This window comes from Lotus japonicus, chromosome 4 (genome assembly GCF_012489685.1).
Source record: "Lotus japonicus ecotype B-129 chromosome 4, LjGifu_v1.2".
Taxonomy (NCBI): domain Eukaryota; kingdom Viridiplantae; phylum Streptophyta; class Magnoliopsida; order Fabales; family Fabaceae; genus Lotus; species Lotus japonicus.
This window is the reverse complement of record NC_080044.1, coordinates 82,218,543-82,238,117: the sequence shown is the minus strand read 5'-3', so window position 1 is coordinate 82,238,117 and position 19,575 is coordinate 82,218,543. Positions and strand designations below refer to the sequence as shown.

At 38.8% G+C, this 19,575-nt stretch overlaps 2 protein-coding genes across 2 annotated transcripts; both read right to left on the bottom strand.

Annotated features, from left to right (window-relative positions):
- Nucleotides 1-7,215: 7,215 nt before the first annotated feature.
- Nucleotides 7,216-12,162, bottom strand: LOC130711342 (aldehyde dehydrogenase family 2 member C4-like). Its single transcript, XM_057560916.1, has 9 exons — nucleotides 11,946-12,162; nucleotides 11,618-11,760; nucleotides 9,488-9,871; nucleotides 9,177-9,266; nucleotides 8,613-8,786; nucleotides 8,377-8,514; nucleotides 7,912-8,049; nucleotides 7,760-7,821; nucleotides 7,216-7,671 (listed from the first exon to the last, which is right to left on the bottom strand). Exons 1-9 carry the CDS (start codon nucleotides 12,034-12,036, stop codon nucleotides 7,398-7,400), a joined length of 1,494 nt encoding a protein of 497 aa, XP_057416899.1. The 5' UTR covers nucleotides 12,037-12,162; the 3' UTR covers nucleotides 7,216-7,397.
- Nucleotides 12,163-13,655: 1,493 nt separating this feature from the next.
- On the bottom strand, nucleotides 13,656-18,004 carry LOC130711341 (FRIGIDA-like protein 4a). The gene is made up of 3 exons (XM_057560914.1): nucleotides 17,029-18,004; nucleotides 14,723-14,898; nucleotides 13,656-14,644 (listed from the first exon to the last, which is right to left on the bottom strand). Exons 1-3 carry the CDS (start codon nucleotides 17,864-17,866, stop codon nucleotides 14,045-14,047), a joined length of 1,614 nt encoding a protein of 537 aa, XP_057416897.1. The 5' UTR covers nucleotides 17,867-18,004; the 3' UTR covers nucleotides 13,656-14,044.
- Between the last annotated feature and the right edge of the window lie 1,571 nt (nucleotides 18,005-19,575).

The following is a 19,575-nucleotide window of genomic DNA, read 5'->3' as shown; positions in this document are numbered from 1 at the left end:
ATTGACTTCAACGCATTGGTGGAAACCAATTTGGTGTTCAAGGCGGATCAGGAAAAGATCAAAAGGATTGGGCTAAAGGAAGCTTGTCAAGCCATCATGACAAAAGGACTGGAAATTGCGGCTATTTCAAAAATGGTCGACCTGGAGACCGCTGGTTTTGACGGGATTAATTCCGCCAAACAACTTGAAGAAAAAGAAAGAGAGATCCTAAAGATGAAGGCTACGATGAAATTATTGGATTCCTCCAATAAAGTAAGTGAGAAGAAGGCCGCAGATTTGGCCCTGGAAAATGAGCGCTTGAAGAAACATGCTGAAGCTTTGAGCGCCACCCAGAAAGTTAAGGAAGGAGAACTTGTGAAATCCCAAGCAGAAATCACTGAACTCAATTCTGCCAACTCTGAATTGAAGAATGAAAACTCTAAGTTACATTCTGAAATTTCTGAACTAAAAAACTCCATCCTTGATCAGTTGGAAGCTGGATTTTCAAAAGCCAAAGAGCAAATTCTTTTCTTAAATCCTCAAGTTTCTATCAACCTTGCCGGTTCCAATCCTTATGCCAGGATTGTTGATGGCAAGTTGATCAACCCTGACACTGGCGATGAGGAAGAAGAAGAAGAATATGAAGGAGATAAAAATGAAGAAGATGGGAACGCCAACAACAATGAAGGCGAAGGAGAAAATCATTAGTTCCACCCCTGTTCAAGCATATGTACTACATGAATTATCCTTTAGTCTTCTTTTTTTTTTATTTTCTAAGTTAGTTAAATCTGCTATGTTTTATCTTTATCTCTGTAAGTGTTGAGCAATTAGCTCCACGGTTTATCCTAAGATAATTATGTAATGTTTATCAAGCACTATTAATATGATGTGTTTTCTATATATCAACTCTCAAATTGCATAATTCTAATGGTTCTGCCTCCCGTCTAAATTACTTCAACACTTAATAACATGTTTCCAACACTTAATATGTTTTTGTTCCTATTCCTATTCTATGAAGACATCACATCTTAACTTAACATAGAAACCATTAAGTTATTCTTTCGATCTCAATAACATAATTCATCCAACAACAACTAGATCAATTAGACAAATTAATATAATTAATAATACCGCGCTTTACTAACCTTTCAATCAGTAATCTCAAAGTATAACTTAACATGAATAATTTTTACTAACCTTTCACCAAATTTGATCCTCCTTCGTCGTTTAGTTGAATACGTTATTCCCACATTTTGCCGTACATAATGAAATATGCTAAAGTTTAAACTTAATCAACTACTTTGGAATCATAAGGCCTTTGTGTACATAACTTAGTCAAATTTTTCATTTTTGACATAGTTACTCATGGAAATCAAAGTCAACATATTTGATTTCATTAGTATGCTCGCGTGGAGACTTGTGCTTAGTTTGGACAAGCTTAAATCCAATTTAAGACTGTGCTTATGAATTCGTGGCCGAATGCTCTTGTTTTAAGAGACTTACTTTTTTCTCAATTGTCTGACGTCGCCCAATTGATAGACCTTAGTTGATAAGTTTCCGCTATGGGTAAAAGAAATAAGTAAAATGATAAGCCCTTGATCATTTTAAAAAGGTTATGCCTCGTTAAAAACTCTCCCGCCTGGGGTAGAGAAAATAGTGCACACCTGTTATTCATTAATAATTGATGCCTCGTTAAAAACTCTCCCGCCTGGGGTAGAGAAAAGAGTGCATCAAATCTAGTCTTACACAACAAACATAGTTTTAAACGATACAACCAATAAACGTAGACTTCAACACACACAAACTGAAACAACGAAACACAGTCTTGGACAAACATACACTGAAACAAACTGTACAACACAAAACAAACCGAACGAACCACCCTGCACTTCAACTGTAATAATAACGGAGATGCTGTGCATTCCAAGCCCTTGGACCCTTCGCCCCGATAACTCCTCCAAATGATACGCCCCTTGACCAAGCTCTCGCAGAATCCTGTAAGGTCCTTCCCAATTAGGTGATAACTTCGAATCATCAGGCCCCTTTGCCTTCCTACGCAGAACCAAATCACCAACTCTCATTTGCCTCGGAACCACTCTAGAATTGTATCGCCTTTCCGACCTCTGTTTTACCATTGCCTGCCTCAAACGAACCTCTGTTTGCGTTTCCTCTGCTAAATTGAGATCAACCACTCTATTCATATCGTTCTGCTCTTCATTATAAGTTGCCACCCTGAAAGTTACATCTTGTAACTCTGCTGGTATCATTGCATCTACCCCGTAAGTCAACTTAAAAGGTGATTCGCCAGTAGTTGATTGAGGAGTAGTATTGTACGCCCAAATGACCGTGATTAACTCTTCAGCCCATAATCCCCTAGCTTCGCTTAGACGCTTTCTAATTCCATTGAGAATGACTTTATTCGCTGACTCCACTTGTCCATTTGTCTGAGGGTGCTCAACTGAGGCGAAACGCATCTCAATTCCCATTCCTGCACAAAAATCCTTCACACTCCTGCTTGTAAACTGTGTTCCATTGTCTGAGACGATAGTTGCTGGAACGCCAAATCTGCAAACCAATTTTCTCCAATAAAACTTTTTGACTTTTTCTGCTGTTATTTTCGCCATTGATTCCGCCTCAATCCACTTAGTAAAATAGTCCACCGCCACCAAAATAAATCTGATTTGAGAACCTGCTGGAGTGAACGGTCCCAGAATATCTACTCCCCACATTGCAAATTGCCACGATGAACTCATTGAGCTAAGAGTCTCAGGCGGCGCCTTATGTAAATCTGCATAAATTTGACATTTACCACACTTCTTCACATATTCCATACAATCCCCTCGTAAAGTTGGCCAATAGAACCCTGCCCTGAGCACTTTCGCCGCCAAAGATCTTCCCCCTACATGACTTGCACACACACCTTCGTGAACTTCAAACATGATTCTTTCCGCCTCATCCTTAGAGACACATCTCAATAAAGGAACTTCAATCCCTCTTCTGTACAATTGATCGCCCAACAATGTGTAACGACTTGCCTCGCGAATTTGATCCTTAGAGAATGTCAACACATTAGAGCCTTCTGCCTCCAAACACTGTTTGATAAGCCCCATCCAATCTGAATTCGCTAAAGTTAACACCATCATTGTCTCATCTTCTTCGATACTTGGGCTACTTAAAACTTCCTGGATAACTGACTTATTGTTTCCCGGCTTCTTGGTGCTTGCTAACTTTGATAGAATATCCGCCCTTGTATTCTCCTCTCGCGGAACATAATTGACCTGCACTGTGCCTATCTGCTTTATCAATCCCTGAGCTTTCAATAAATACTTAGCCAGCTGTGCGTCCCTCGCCTGATATTCACCCTGAATTTGCCTGGAAACTATCTGAGAATCTGTTTTAATCATTATGCTCTTGACCCCCATCTCGATCGCCAACTTCAAACCTGCAATTATAGCTTCATACTCTGCCTGATTATTGCTTGCTTTAAAGTCAAACTTGAGTGACTGCTCAATTGTCACGCCACCTGGCCCTTCTAAGATTATTCCAGCTCCACTTCCCTTGACATTAGACGAACCATCTACAGACAAACTCCATTCGCCAACTTCCATATTTTTCTCACTGGAAGACATTTCATTAACAAAATCCACCAATACCTGTGCTTTAACCAGACCTTTCCTGTCAAAAGTGATTTCAAATTCTGACAATTCAACAGCCCAGGAAACCATTCGTCCAGCCAGATCAGGCTTTTGCAAAACTTGGCGAAGTGGCAAATCTGTTTTTACCACAATTGGAAAGCCTTGGAAATAAGGTCTTAATTTCCTGGCGGATATGATTAGAGCTAATGCAGCCTTTTCAATTTTTTGGTATCTAATTTCAGCTCCTTGAAGAGCATGACTCACAAAATATATGATCCTCATATCATCCTTATTTTCTTGCAACAAAACTGAACTAACTGCATTATCAGAGATGGAAATAAACATTGATAATGAAATACCTGGAACTGGTTTGGCTAAAATTGGTGGCTTGGATAAATGATCCTTCAAACTTTGGAACGCCCTCTCACATTCTTCAGTCCACTGAAAAGTTTTGTTCTTCCTTAAGCATTGAAAAAATGGTGCTGATTTTTCCCCAGAACACGGAAGAAACCTGGATAAAGCTGTTATTCTTCCTGTTAACTTCTGCACATCTTTAACTGAGGTTGGACTCTGCATATCGAGTATCGCCTTACACTTATCAGGGTTCGCCTCAATTCCTCTCCTCGTGATCATGAAACCCAAAAACTTTCCGCTTTGAATTCCAAACGAACACTTTTCCGGATTAAGTCTCATGTTATGCTTTCTTAGTTCGCCAAAAGCTTCTTCGAGATCAGAACAATGCGCCACCATTTCCTCTGACTTGACCACCATGTCGTCTACATAAATCTCCATGTTCCGCCCCACCTGCTTGTCAAACACCTTATCCATCAACCTTTGGTATGTTGCTCCCGCATTCTTCAGCCCAAACGGCATAGTCTGATAGCAATAGTTCGCCTGATTTGTCATGAAAGCTGTTTTCTCCTCGTCAGGCTGATACATTCTTATTTGATGATATCCTGAGTATGCATCCATGAGGCTAAGCATTCCGAATCCAGATGCCCTATCCACAAGCTTATCAATATTCGGTAAAGGATAAGAATCCTTAGGACAGTGCTTGTTCAAATCTGTATAATCTGTGCACATTCGCCACTTGCCATTAGCCTTCTTCACCATAACAACATTCGCCAACCAAGTTGGATACTTTACTTCCCTAATGAATCCAGCTTCCAGTAACTTATTTGTTTCCACCTTTACAGCCTCTGCCTTTTCTTCGCCCATCTTTCTTTTAAACTGAACAATAGGTTTCACCCCGGGATTTAAAGCCAATTTGTGACATATAAATTCCGGATCGATTCCTGGTAAATCTCTTGCACTCCATGCAAACAAATCCATATTCTCAGATAATAATTTTACCAACCTGTTTTCCTGACTTGTAGTTAAATTGACACCAACTTTCAAGTTTCGCTCACCAATTTGGATCGCCTTAGTTTCCTCTTCTGATTTCATCTTGTACTCACTGAATCCTTCTCGAGGATCCAAAATAATTTCTGACTGTTCTAAATCCACCTCATAGACTCGATGCCCCTCTTTCACTGCTTTCTTACCCATGTGCCCATACTGCTTAAAACTTTCTGAATAACACTTTCGAGCAACCATTTGATCAGCCTTTAAAATTCCAACTCCTCCTTTGCTCAATGGATACTTCGCCGTTAAATGTCTTGTAGAAATGATCGCCCCCAATCTGTTTAGTGATGGCCTCCCAATGAGTACATTGTACGGTGAAGTACATTTTACTACCAAAAACTTAATAGCAAATGCCTCCGCATTCTTCCCTTCTCCAAAGACAGTTTTCAATTCCACATATCCTCGAACAAATACTTTTTCTCCAGAAAAACCCACTAAAGAACCATCATAAGGCAACAAATCAGATTCATTTAGCCCCAACTTTTCAAAAGCGTCACCATAAATCAAATCCGCCGAGCTTCCTTGATCCAGAAGTACCCTCTCAATTTCATAATCAGCAATCCTCAGCATTACAACAATTGGATCGTCTTCGTGAGGCTGTACTCCCTCAAAATCTCGCACAGTAAACGTTATATCGGGTTGATTGGTTGCCCAACTTCCCCAATCGTTAGAGTAAACAGCATTAATGGAGTGAACGTACCTCTTACGAGCTGAATTAGTCATTCCTCCGCCACGAAATCCACCAAAAATAGAATGAATTCGCCCCTTTGCTTTTCCATCCGATTGCCTATCTTGACCACCACCCTCAATCTCTTTTCCATCTTCGGTTCGTCTTGTTGAAGTTCCTGCTTCATCTGAATTGCTTCGCCCCTCAAGCTGCTTCATATACCCAGCCTTTATCAATTTATCAATCTCCTTCTTCAAAGTAAAACAGTCATCAGTATTATGCCCTGAAATCCTATGATACTCGCACCACTTCTTCTTGTCCACGTAACCCGTTGACGGCTTTGGCTGCCGTGGAAAACGAATAACATTCGCCTCCAAACACGTGTGCAAAGCTTCAGTCAAATTAACCGCCAAAGGTACTGCACGGTCATTTTGGTTCCGAGTCCACGTCATCGAATGTCCTGGCCCACGCACTCCATACGGTTGAGCACGATTTTTGAAATTAGAACGGTTATCAAATCGGCCGTCATAACGGTTACGATTATTATACCCTGCGTTGCCACGTTCGGTCCATCCCTTCGAATATTGATCTGTAACCGCTCCTTTTCTCGCCTCGAACTGCTGTTTCTGCCCAGTTACCACCGCATTCGGGCGGTTATTCTTGATCTGATCACTTTGCTCCTCCCTAATGTATCCTTGAACCCTTTCGCGTAGGTGCACCATTGTTTCCACCGGTTTCCTGCTTAAATTACTGTTTAGACCGACCGGCCTCAAACCCAATTCAAAGGCTGCAATGCAAATTTCTGGCATCTTATCCTCCAAATGAACAGATAGTTGATTGAAACGCCCCATATAAGATTGCAAAGTCTCATTTACTCCCTGCCGAATGTTGAATAATGTCGCCGGAGTCACTTTTTGTGCACGACTGGTAGAAAACTGAGACAAGAATTTTGTAGATAATTCTGTGAAATTGACGATTGACCTTGACGGTAGAGTTGTAAACCAAATCATCGCCGATTTCTTAAAAGTTGACGGTAACATTTTGCACTTCAACGCATCTGATGCGCCTACAATGACCATTTTCGTGTTGAAATACACTAAATGGTCCTTTGGATCTGAATCGCCATAGTAAGAATCAAGCTTCAACGTCTTCAAATTGTCTGGGACGGCAGTGTTCGCTATTTCCTCTGTGAAAGGTTGAAAGTCCACCACCGTCTCAGCCATTCTTCGATCTCCCTCTCGTAAACCCTGAGTCTGATTAAGATCAGTAAGTTGATTTTGCAACTGCTGATTATGTTGACGAAGTTCATTGAGATCGTCCATGATCCGCTGAAGAACATCGGGAGGAACATCATTTTGTTGAACATGATTCCTCTCTCCGTTCGCCCCGGATCGAGTCACCATCGCGATGAGAAACGAAGCCTAGGAAATTATCCAAGGCCCCACGGTGGGCGCCAATGTTCCGGTATGGAACCGCAGACTAAGGCTAACCAATATCGAGAGCAAGCGAGAGTAAACAAAGTGAGTAAAATGCGTGAAATGATAAGATCCCCACCGCTTGGGCGGTCCTCTTTTATTTATAGCTTGGGTTTTGGCCCGGCTGGACCATGGGTTGCCCGGCCCATTTGTTACACGATAATGATAAGCCCAAAGTAAAGTGATTCGGTCCGCCCATATCAGTCCAGTCCCTTTCCACATCCACGAATGAGATTCTCAAAGCCAAGGAGAATTGTAAATGGGAGTTACAACAGATTTAACTTGTAAGTATTTGTGAATGGCTTCCAATCCATAATCTTTTCCAAACCCACTCGCCTTATACCCTCCGAAAGGAATATCATTGTCAATGGCAAAATAACAGTTGATCCAAACACTGCCTGCACGAATGGACCTTGACACTGTGTTTGCTATATCCAAGTTCTTGGTCATAATGCCAGCTGCTAAACCATATCTGGTATTGTTAGCACTCTTAATTGCTTCCTCAACAGTCCTGTTGTTCATAATAACAAAAAGAAACTTGCTTACACTTCAAAATCAAGCACAATAATACAACAAAATAATAACTAAAAGAAACTTACTTAAACTTCTTCAGTGCCATCACAGGGCCAAATATTTCATCCTGTACTATAAGCATATCCTCCTAAATTTTCAGAGTGTGAAACAAAATAGTCAGTTATCTAATTATGCTGAAAATGCCTAATTTGGTGCCTTTTTTGGACTTGGAACTCACCTTTACATTGGAGAAAATGGTTGGTTCAATGTAGTAGCCTTTGTTACCCACTGATTTACCCCCAGTCAAAAGGGTAGCTCCTTCTCTCTTTCCATGCTCAATATATGAAAGAATTTTTTCAAATTGTTTCTTGTCAACCTACAAGAAACATAAAAATGTTAGCCAAAAGACCGGGATTCTTAATTAGCGTGTTTGGTTATGTGGTGGGAAACTCTATAGTCACTTTTATAACGAAGTTACAAATTGTAATTTATAGATTATTTATCTTATTTCTGTCTTCAGAAGCCTACTAAGAAATTTAGGAAATACTATCAAAGATCTTAGTTACAAGACCAGATAACAACTTAGAGCATGTTTGGTTTTCAGTTAAAAACCATATTCGGTGGATTAAAATTCGAGAACACGCGCGACAAGTATGAAATTTTAAAGGAACTCAAGCCCTTTGTCTGTACATTTTATCCTCACCTGAGGCCCTTGTTGAACTTTAGGATCAAAAGGGTCCCCAACGACCCAAGCTTTTGCCTTCTCCACCAATTTCTTCTCAAATTCATCATAGATCCCTTCTTGAACGAACACACGGGAACTTGCAACACAAACTTCACCCTGTTTTGATCAAGGAGGAATAAAATTATTGTCATCATAGATATAAGTATGAGGATGTTGTTTGAAAATACATGATTTCATGAAAGCTAACATTCCACCTTATTTAATAGGATGCCGTATAGAGCAAGTTCAGCAGCTTTGTCTATATCAGCATCATTGAAAATTATGAGGGGTGATTTGCCTCCTAATTCCAGCGAAACTCGTTTCAAGTTACTGCTAGCTGCTGCCTTCATTACCTCACGCCCTGTTTGTGTTGAACCAGTAAAGCTGACCTAAACATACACCAATGCAATTTAAGAAATCTTATTTAAGATCATGGTACTTACAAATGTTTGACTTATAGCATATTTGTTTCTTAGGTTAAATATCGAATCACTTAAGGTTAGAAGGCAGAAGCTATAAGTGTATTTTTGGATACACGTTGGAAAATCTTGGTGAAGAAGCAAAATCACGACAGATAGCCATAAAAGCTAAAGGAAATTGTTCTTCTGTCATTGTGATTTTTACTCACAATATATCTAAACATGCACAAAGTGTTAGCGTATGTTTGGTTCCCTGTCGGAGAACCTCATAATCAATTCTCATTTAGTAATATCATTGTTGAATGATAATATAAATGTTTGTGAATCATCTATGAAATTTGATTTTGACATGTAAATTACCGCATCAATATCCATGTGTGAGCTCACTGCAGCACCAGCAGTTGAGCCAAATCCAGGTACTACATTGAGCACTCCATCTGGGATTCCAGCCTTTTAAGAATGAAAAAAAACAAGAAGAACCAGTTAAGCTTATGCTCCAGTTACTTATCTTGATCATGGCTTTAAATCAAGGTCCGTGATTTTGACCGCGACATTTGTTCACAATACGAAAGGAAGACCACAACATAACTGACGTGATTGTTGCCACAACCTCAATTTAAAACCTTGATCTTGATAAAAAAAAAATGAAACATTTATAGCTGAAATCCTACCAATTTAGCAAGATGAGCACAGAACAAAGCAGAGAGTGGTGTTTGCTCTGCAGGCTTGAGGACCATGGTGCACCCTGCAGCTAAGGCAGGGCTAACCTTGGTGAAGAAGAAGGAGGCTGGGAAATTCCAGGGAATGATGTGGCCTACAACACCAACCGGTTCCATCAGTGTGTAAGCATGAAGCTCCCGTGACGCTTTTAATACCTCGCCGTGAATTTTATCGGCAGCACCGGCAAAGTAACGCAAAGTTTTTGCTGCTCCAGGAATGTCCATAGCCTTGCACATGTGGTACAACTTGCCGGCATCAATGGCATCCAATGCTGCTAGTTCTTCTGTGTTTTCATCAATTAAGTCTGCGAGTTTCATCATAATTTTTGCTCTCTCCTGATTATCATATATAAATATTATGTCACTTAGAAGTTAGAAGTTAGAACCTTGTACAATTGCTTGCACTCAAAACGATTTTAGATATGCAAGAGGAGATGCATATTAATATTTAAGGGAAAAATACTTAGGTATTCAAATATGAGTTTAAACTTTAAAGTGACACATTATTTAGAGAAGGACCAAGTAAAAATGATGTAAATATATTTTCTTTGTCAAGAAAAAATATTTTTTTTTGTACTTCGGAGAATTACCAATGCTCGTTTTTTAAGAAAAAATAATATAATATAACATACTTATTTACTCTTTATCTTTTGTTCATATTCATTTACTCGTTTTTTGTCAAAGGAACAAAGTTAATCCTTTCCCCACAAAAAAAAAAAATCATGTTAGTCCTTTAACAGGGTAAAATACCTGGTCCATAGGCCCATTAATACTCTTTAAAATATAGATATAATCTCACACTCATTTTGATATTGATCCACTAGTTTTTTAATGGCTTAAATGCACTTTTGGACCCTCAAGTTTACATTTTTTGCGATTGTTGACCCTGATCTTATTTTTAGTTTGAATGGAGACCATAATCTTTCAAAATGTTGCACCGTTTACCCTTCCGTCCAAATCCATCAAAAACTTGACGGAACCCACTACCTGGCCTTCCAACGGAAGGGTAAAAGGTGCATTGTTTTGAAAAATTAGGGTCTCCATTCAAACTAAAAATAAGATCAGGGTCAACAATCGCAAAAAATGTAAATTTGAGGGTCCAAAAGTGCATTTAAGTCATTTTTTTTAAATCCCCCTTTTATCCACTTGGAAGGCCATATCAATGTGTTCCGTCAAGTTTTTTACGGATTTGGACGGAATGGTATACGGTGCAGTGTTTTGAAAGAATAGGGTTCACATTCGTAGAAAAAAAGATAAGGGTTGACAATCGCAAAAAGTTAAAACATGAGGGTCCAAAAGTGCATTTAAGCCTTTTTTTTTTTTTTTTTAATCATTGCTCCACTATCACACGTTTCTCTAGGAATGGGAATGATACTTTAATACTCAAACAGTGCAAAGATGTTGCAAATTGCCTAACAAATTTTTTTTTTTAGTGAACTTTCCAATTCGTCATTGAAATAAAAATCTTCAAAGTACATGAATGTATCAGTTAAGGGGTTTCTCCGTCACATTTTCTCAACTAACGTCTTTAGACTTTTTGAATGACAGAGGGGTAAACATGCTCAACTAAACTGTTTAGGAAAAAACTTGAAATTTCACTCACTCATTATTTTTCTCTCTATCTCTTCTTTTTAGTGATGAACAGTCATAACTATGAATAATGTTGCTTGCTTGCATCATAAATTCATAATAATATTTATTTCAAGGATTTATTAAAAAATTTATGTGATTAATACAACTTTTTTCAAGATAATTTAAGTTGATATTAATAATCAATATATTATTAAATAATTAAACTATATTTTTTGACGCGAATAATTAAAATATATTAAAAACTATACAAATGTTAAAATTATTAATATTGTAACAATATAAAGACACATAATTTTATTGGTGAAAAGAGATATTTGATGAAGTTAGAGGATTTTCATCCCATAAGCACAACCCCACTTTCGAGTTTTTTTTTCTTAAAAGCATCTTTATGTATTAGATATAAAAGTATTAATTTTTTACATATACTATAGCTAGATAGTTGATAAAATGATTGAGACTCAATGAAGATTGTTGGAAAAATGAACATACAGCACCGGGCAAGCGTGGCCATGGACCTGAGTCAAATGCTTGACGTGCGGCCTTCACTGCAATATCAATGTCTTCTTTGGTTCCCTCACTAATGCTCGCTATAACATCTCCTGTTCTTGGATCTATTGTCTCAAATGTTCTTCCTGATTTTTTTTACAAAAGCATAAAAAGAAGGGTATTAACAAATTTATTTCATAAAATTAAAATAATTCGTTGTTGATGTCAAGTTATACAGTGCAATCTCTATAGAAGAAAGTGGTAACAGAAGTCCAAATTCACAAACTAACTCAACTTAAAAGCTTCTTATTTAGAGTGAAGTTAGTTATACCTGAAACTGAATCAACGAAATCTCCATTGATGAAGAGTTTGGTGAACTTCACGGTGACAGGCAAGGCTTCGTTTTCAGCGTGGCTTGTCATCGTTTTGTTTTGTGTGTACTGTTACATGCGTTACGCTGGGTACTATATAGTGAAATGAAGCAAGAAGAGATGTGGAAGGAATAGGAAGAATATAAGGAGGGATGGGAAAAGGAATCTTCTGCAAATTTTATATTAATGTTATGATGGTAATAAGATTTAAACTCTGATTAATAAAATCATGAATCATTGTAGATGACAAACTGCTCTATACTTGGTGAGTTGTTTAATAACTTAAGAAACCTTTTTAGTTTTGTTTGTATCGAGAAAAAATGGCCAAAAAATAATAGATAAACATAGGAAGGAGTGGGTGGATTTGTTAGTTGATGGTGAGAGCCAGAGAGGAACTCCACAACCACAAGCACCCAAGAATAATTTAAGAGGCCAAAGCCCATTTCATAAAAACAAAGGCCGAAAGAGAGGAATTTTTCAATAATTGGATTGCCAAAAGCTTAGGATATAACCAGATATCCATGTGGCAGCTAAGCAAACTGAGTGTGCGAGAAGAGCTCTCAAATTCGACTCTAGCACAATACACAAGGGGGAATGATGAAAAACCTTACTTGAGGTTAAATCCTTGAATCCGAAATAGCTAGCATTCAAGTGAAGACTAGATAAAATATACAAAAGACAAACATAAAAAAGATTCAGAACCAACGCCTAAGAAACAAAACGACTGTATCCACGCATGCATTTTCAAGTTTCATCTCTCTTTTTTCTGAATGTATATAGCCTCTTACATCAACTTTTATATATTAACACTATTTTATATATGCCACATTTCTCACTCACATTTCTCTCTCTCTTAAAGTAAATTTAGGGTGCGAAAAAAATTTCTCCCTCCCGAACAGGATACTATTGGCTATCTACAAATTTTTAACGCAGTTCAACCATTTTCAACCTAATACTGATTTTGAATATCAATTCTATTGAAATAATAGTTCATGTGGCATCAAACAGGTTACTGATTTTGAATATCAATTCTTTTAGTACGACCCTTTTTTCTACAAACATCACCCCACTCATTCCAAAATTTAATTCTTAGAAGCATAATTGGATGGTGTGTGTGGAAAAGACCTAGCTCAACAAGAGAGAGTACGTTTTTCGACAGGCACTTTTCCTTTTCTTTTTCCAACAACCTCTAAAAAATATCATAATTCATATGTACTTCAAATTTAATATTTAACAGAATTTGACTTATTCGTCAACATATATATAATATCTAGTAGTTTTACTTATTATTTCTTTATTTGATCATTTTCTCCAGCTGGCTTCACAATTCAAAGTAAACGAAGCCTTGACGAGGGAAGCTCTTTGGCCGCCAAAGGAAGGAAGGACTATGGCCCATTTGGAAGAACTTATTTGAGTTTTTCTTATAGCATAATCATTCATGTGTTTGAGAGCTTATGAAAATAGTTTATAATATAAGTTGTTCAAATCAGCTTGTGAATAAGAACTTATACTTATCTATAACTTAATTTCATGCTATTTCAATAAGGTTCTCAAATTAGCTTATGAATAGGCAGTTATATGATAAACAGTTACTGAATAAACGCTTAATCGTTTACCCAAACTCACCCCGGATCAATTGAGCTTTTATTGAGAGCTCAAGATAAAATAAGTATGAGGATTTGGGATTCCCCCAAATCAAAAGTCAAAGTCTTTTTTATAACGGCTAAAATAAATATAGTGACATCATATGGTGATTAAAGATTAATAGCACAAGTTATAGCTATATGAGCATTTTCACCATGCTTCTGGAAGCTACAATGGCCAACAGGCAAAAAGCTGAAACTGACATAGAGATGTACAAAATAGATAAGAAAACATAAAATAAGAAATTGAGACTGGGCTCGGTGAATTTTATGAAATACCTATCACTCGAGCCTCCTCTTTGACCTCTTACATTTCTTCTCACATTAGAGCATCACCATGCTTAGAAGTTAGAATCCTATGCTGTAGCATGGAAACATACACAACTTGGCAGAAAATGATTGAAGGGGGGAAAAACTTACCCTCTGTAGCTGGTTTGATCTAATGTGTATGGAGACTGATAAGTAGGTGGAGCAGCATTTCCATAATCGTACATCCCGTAGCTATTCTGACCTGCATAAGAACCACTAGATCGGTAACCGAGGGGACCCAAATTGTCAACAGGGAGTGAGTAGTGCTGTTGTGATATTCCAGCTGGGCTTTGTGTGTGGGAGGTTCCATAGGTTGCTGCCGCGTAAGGATTAGCACTGGAACCATCCAATATAGTCTGGCTGGGGTAGCTGAATGGTCCAGAAAATCTTGCACTTGGACTAGGCTGTAGAGAGGGTGGTGCCAGGTTCCTGCGACTAAAAGATGGTCGGTATGCATTGGGTTTTGCTGATTTGGCTGGACGGGAAGAGCTGGAACTGTTACCACGACCGCCACCTGATCCGTAGGCTCGCTTTTTCGGAGGCCTAATTACAGTTGATGAACTCCTCTTCCTTTCAGCCTTAGTTCTCCCCAAATGGGTAACCCGCTTCCTCAGTTTATCAAGGCTGAATTCGGATTCAAGTTTGTGATCTTCTACACATCTGATTATAGCCCTTATGGAATTCATCTCAAGAGTACTTGATTCATCCTGAAAAACAACATAGAGATGTCAGAAAGTGGTCCATTGCAGTATATGGAACTGAATTAGAAAGGTAGTTATCCAGACCGTTGCAGCCTGACTGTTGTTTCCCTTCGCTAATATGGTAGCAACATTCTTTTTGTAGTTTCGAACGTAAGACTTGAGCAGGTCGATAGGAGGAAACTTCTCAGTCAAACCAGATTCTGAAGCAAAATAAACAGCTTCTATCTCTTGGCCATTTTTAACTAGTTCTTCTATAATTTCTGCACAGAACACTAGCTTATATCAGTATTTGCATTGGCCAGAAAATGAATCACATATCTAACAAAATTCTGCCTCCTATTGCATCGAAAAGTGTAGAAGTATTATAAAATGTGTCAAATAAAAAGGAATCACGGTAAAAACTGTGTGATCACAAGCTGAAATTTCTCTTACAAATTGATTTGAAGCAATTTATCCTTCCTACTTCAACTTTATTATCAAGAAAATTTAAATCCTAAGCACTAGCACATCTACAAGAATAAATGTAATGGGAAAGGGGAATTTATGCAAATATAAGACATCAAGACATTTAATTAGGGGTGCATAAAGGTAATAAGAGACTTGTAGGATGCTGTGGCCTGTTGACATGTACCTAGTAGCAGTAATGGTCAATGCTTTTAAGTCGATAAAAGCTATATCCAAAGAAAAGAAACAAACAACTTCTTTAAGAAAACAGTTTAAATTTAGTAAAAAAATCCCATAGTCTTGCACTAAATTTGATCACCAGAACAATCCCTTAGGTTTATCAAAATTTCTTCCCTATTTAAATTGAATAATATATTAAAGGGAATACAAACGTAAGGAGGAATAAAAAAAGGGTAAAATGCAAGGAATCTCCTTCAACACCATGTGCTGAAAACCCCACTATGCTTCTACACTACTCAATATGTCTCATTGAGCTATCAGAAACATGTGCGAAACAGCTTCTGTTAACTCTCCATCCAAGCGTCTCATACACTAAAGAGAAGGAAACTCATGCAAGGGTACGTGATTTGTGAACCCTAAATGGCTAAACAATAATTTTTTCTCAGTCTATATCCACTATGTCCCCCACCACCACTATTTCCCTCACAATTTTTTGCAGTACTTCATTCCTACTTAGACTTCCCTTTTTCTTCACCCATTCCCACCATTACTCCGCATAAAATTTCATGCCTTTTCATTTCCAACCCTTTTTTGCTTCCATCTTTAACACCACCTGCAGGCCATGGACGGAGCCAACCTCCAACTTCTATTGCCAGCACCACAAAAAGAAAGTCGTGCTCACAACACAATTAATGCCATCATAACTGGACACTACCAACTCAAACAAAATGGAAGTTTACAGAGGAAGAGTTGCAGAAGGGTGTCCCCTCAGCTGAAAGAGGCAGATTGGGACCTTCAGAATGTGGTTTCAGTCAACTCTGATAACAAGGGTGTTTTGTTAGTGACATTGGTGGAGTGGTGGTGTGAAGGCTGTGATTTTTGAAGGAGTTCATTGCCAACTAAATCAAGCTAGTCCTTCAGCTCAAATTTTCCTAAGTTTTAGTTCCCTTTCTCTCTGTTTTACTGATTTGGATCAGTGACCTGGAATAAAACAGTCTGATATGTGAAGACACATTTAGAAGAGAGAATTTGTTTGGCTTTGCAACCATAACACTTGGGCTTGCATATATAGTTTCAAGCAGGATAATTTTTTACAGGTTTGATGTTTGAAAGATTTAGCCCATGATTATAAAATAAAAACACAGGCATGCAAATAGAAGATGGGGGTCAGTAAAAATAGGAAACAATAGTAGGTGGCAAAGCAAATTTGTTCTAAATGCAAATGGGGCTGTTAGGACTTAGGAATGACCTTCCTGTTAAGGTAGTCAAGGGAGAGTTAAGAGATACTTTTCTGGGAGATCAAGGGAATGGCGTTAGGTAGTTTAAAAGCGCAGGGAGCTAGTGCATATAACTTAGAAGAGGCTGATAATTTTACAAGCACTTGTAAGCTGGTGAAATATATAACACAAAGTATCGCCTTTTCAATTCTAGTCCTCAGGGCTCCTTGTTTTTAAGCCCATAGTATATAAATATACGTAGAAATTAACAGAAAAGTGCAAAATGCATCAAACTGACACCAGATTTAAACGCAAAACAATTGAGAGATTCTTTTGATTCTCTTTATAATGTAAATGTAAACCAATGACAATGAGGGTTGAAGATGGCCCTTCTCAGTAAAAGAGGACTATAAACCGCATGGGGTAAGCCTTAACTACAAGATTCTAATCCTTAGCCAAACTAGTGTTGCAGAAAGTAAAGTTGCATCTTAAAATGTTACTTGAGCAGACAATACATAATTGATTAAGTAATGCAAAAAGAATACGAACCTATCATCTCGTCGCCGAAATCCAATGAAGCAGCAAGCTTTGCCATATCCCTCCTGGTACCAAACTCCATGACCAGCTTCCTCAAATACTCCTCATCGAACCTGGACCTCAACCCAAAGCACACCACCATCTGCATAAACATCACCACCTCCGCCGCACCCTTCTCCGTATCACTATCCATCTGCTCCTTCCACGAATCCAAGAGACCCACAGCTCTCTCAACAACCCTTCTAGAGAACCCCGGCGAGTCCGAACTCAGAGCCTGAACCAGAAGCCCACATGCCCACCTCTTATCGGTGAGCCCAGACTTAGAACCCATCATTTTGCTATTGAGAAATTCCTCCACCGCGTCCAACACCAGCTTCGGCGGGTCCACCGCCTCCGCTATCGCCGGCGCTATCTCCGCCCTCAGCCACGACGACTCCTTCCGCTTGGAAACAATGAACCGCAACAACGCGGAAGAGTCCATCTTCCGCGAAAGGGATTTCAACGTGGCGGGCAATTCGGAGTCCGACGGAAGGGGGTTTCGGAACTCAGCGATAGCGGCTTCCTTCTGCTCGTCGATACGAGCGGCAGCGGCGGACTCGCGCTCCGGGATGGAGGTCTCGTGGGTGTTGAGCGATTCGAGGGTTTCATTGTAGTGGGAATCTAGGGTTTGGAACTTGGATTCGAGGGATTGGGTTTTCTCGGAGAGGGAATGTTGGAGGGAGGAGAAGTGGGTGGAGAGGGTGGTGAATAGGTCGGTGCAGGTGGCGATGATGCTCTTGTGGGTTTGCAGTTCCTGGAAGAATTGTTCGACCCTGTCTGAGGGTGGTGTTGTTGCCAATTTGGTCGCCATTGTTGAGTCTCCGAGAGCAACACGAAGAACCCTAATAATCGTTTTCAGAACAAGGAAAATAATGCACTTGCGAAAACTTTTACACTTGGTGCATAAAAATGAAACTCTAGCTATCTCTTTTTCTCTATATATAATTTTCTGAAAACTCATTTCTAAATAGAGAAAGTTATATTGTGTGAATCTTTAAGCTGAGTTTATTATGTCTAGATATTTGTTGACAAGTCAAAATAATTTTATTTTCAATGGCAAAGGGAGGCTCTTATTAAAAAGTTCTTGACAAAATATCGGATGATGAATGGGCTTATGGGCAAGAATACAATTAGGAAAATTGGCAGTCCAAACATCATTCTCATGAGTAATGAGGGTTGAGCCAAACAATGTGCCACACAATTGGCATCCTTACGCGCGCCAATTCCATCTCTGATAGGGGATCGAATGCGGCGTCTTCAAAACCTCGCCACTTGAGTCGTATGTGGGGGAAATCACACGTGCGGTTCTTAGGAGCGAGAGTTAGTAGGAACCATCCGAACAAAGGAAAAGGAGATGGAGCTAAACAAAGAAACCATATCAGCAAAATATCGTAACACTAGCCCTAGATAAGAATTTTGTCTCTCCTTCCCAACAATTGTCTTAATCACAAACTTGTAGTCAAACTCTAACATAATTTGTGAGAAACACAACCTCAAAAGTCAGGTTTATCCCAACTTGAAGTGCAACGCTTCGGCAACCGTAACCCCAACACTCATCTCCTCCTTTTTATTAGGAGCGCTATAAGTACCTTCACAGTTCCAAACACCGGAGCCACACCCCCATCTACCTAAAGTGTCAGCCACATCCAAATTGATCTTATGGGAGCCTATCGTCGGAGGGAGTCAATGCCATTATCATATGAACACAAGCACCAGCAAACCGAGTGCAACACAAGCGGCGTGAGTTGTTAATATAATACTACCAAACCTCTCATCAAAATTATGATCTACATCATAAGATTAAGAAAAACCTGAAATAGAGGAGAATCACACATGCTTGCTCAACCAACATTCACGAAACACATGATTCAAACACTACACAACTCCATCACTTGTAGCGAAAAACACTCTTTTAATAAATTAAGAAAATAAAGTTCCCTCACACACTTAATACACAATTGGATAATGGAATATAAGTTTAGGTGTTATCAGCTTAAATTCTTCAAGTTCTTTTTTTTTTATAACTTAAATTCTTCAAGTTCTTGATTCTATATGTTACTTCATTTTCTCCATCTTGCGGAAAAGAATAAAATAAAGCATAAAAGTGCATAAAAAAGCAAACCGCGTCTAAAAGGAACCGATGGATGAGAAAGAAAGTAAAGGCAAAAGGAATGGAGATACTAACAAGTAACAATAATGAATAATCATATCTTAATTAATCTCTTCAATAATTACATGGAGCATAAAAAATAAAAGAAAATCCAGAAATTCCATCGACAACTAAAAATTAAGAGAAAATAATCTCAAATAATAATCGTTGAAATAGAACAGAAAAATGAATCAATGGAAGATGTATGTGATCGCCAGAGCCACCAGCAAGAGGAGGTAAGCAATTCCTTGATCCAACGCGGCGCCATCACTGGTAGGCGCAGGAGCAGGCGCGGAAACAGGAGAAAACGCGTGAGCACCGCCGAGATCGGAGATGGCGAAGAGAACCAAACTGAGAATCGCGAAAGAGAA

What these genes read in the sequence shown, in the direction of transcription:
- LOC130711342 (XM_057560916.1), bottom strand. Translation starts at nt 12,036, where the DNA reads ATGACAAGCCACGCTGAAAACGAAGCCTTGCCTGTCACCGTGAAGTTC. An exon ending in GGCCACGCTTGCCCGGTGCT is followed by an intron (nt 9,872 to 11,617) that starts GTATGTTCATTT and finishes TATGATAATCAG; the next exon opens with GAGAGAGCAAAAATTATGAT. An exon ending in CCATTTTCTCCAATGTAAAG is followed by an intron (nt 7,822 to 7,911) that starts GTGAGTTCCAAG and finishes CTGAAAATTTAG; the next exon opens with GAGGATATGCTTATAGTACA.
- LOC130711341 (XM_057560914.1), bottom strand. Translation starts at nt 17,866, where the DNA reads ATGGCGACCAAATTGGCAACAACACCACCCTCAGACAGGGTCGAACAA. An exon ending in TTTCGGCGACGAGATGATAG is followed by an intron (nt 14,899 to 17,028) that starts GTTCGTATTCTT and finishes TGTTCTGTGCAG; the next exon opens with AAATTATAGAAGAACTAGTT. An exon ending in ACAACAGTCAGGCTGCAACG is followed by an intron (nt 14,645 to 14,722) that starts GTCTGGATAACT and finishes GTTGTTTTTCAG; the next exon opens with GATGAATCAAGTACTCTTGA.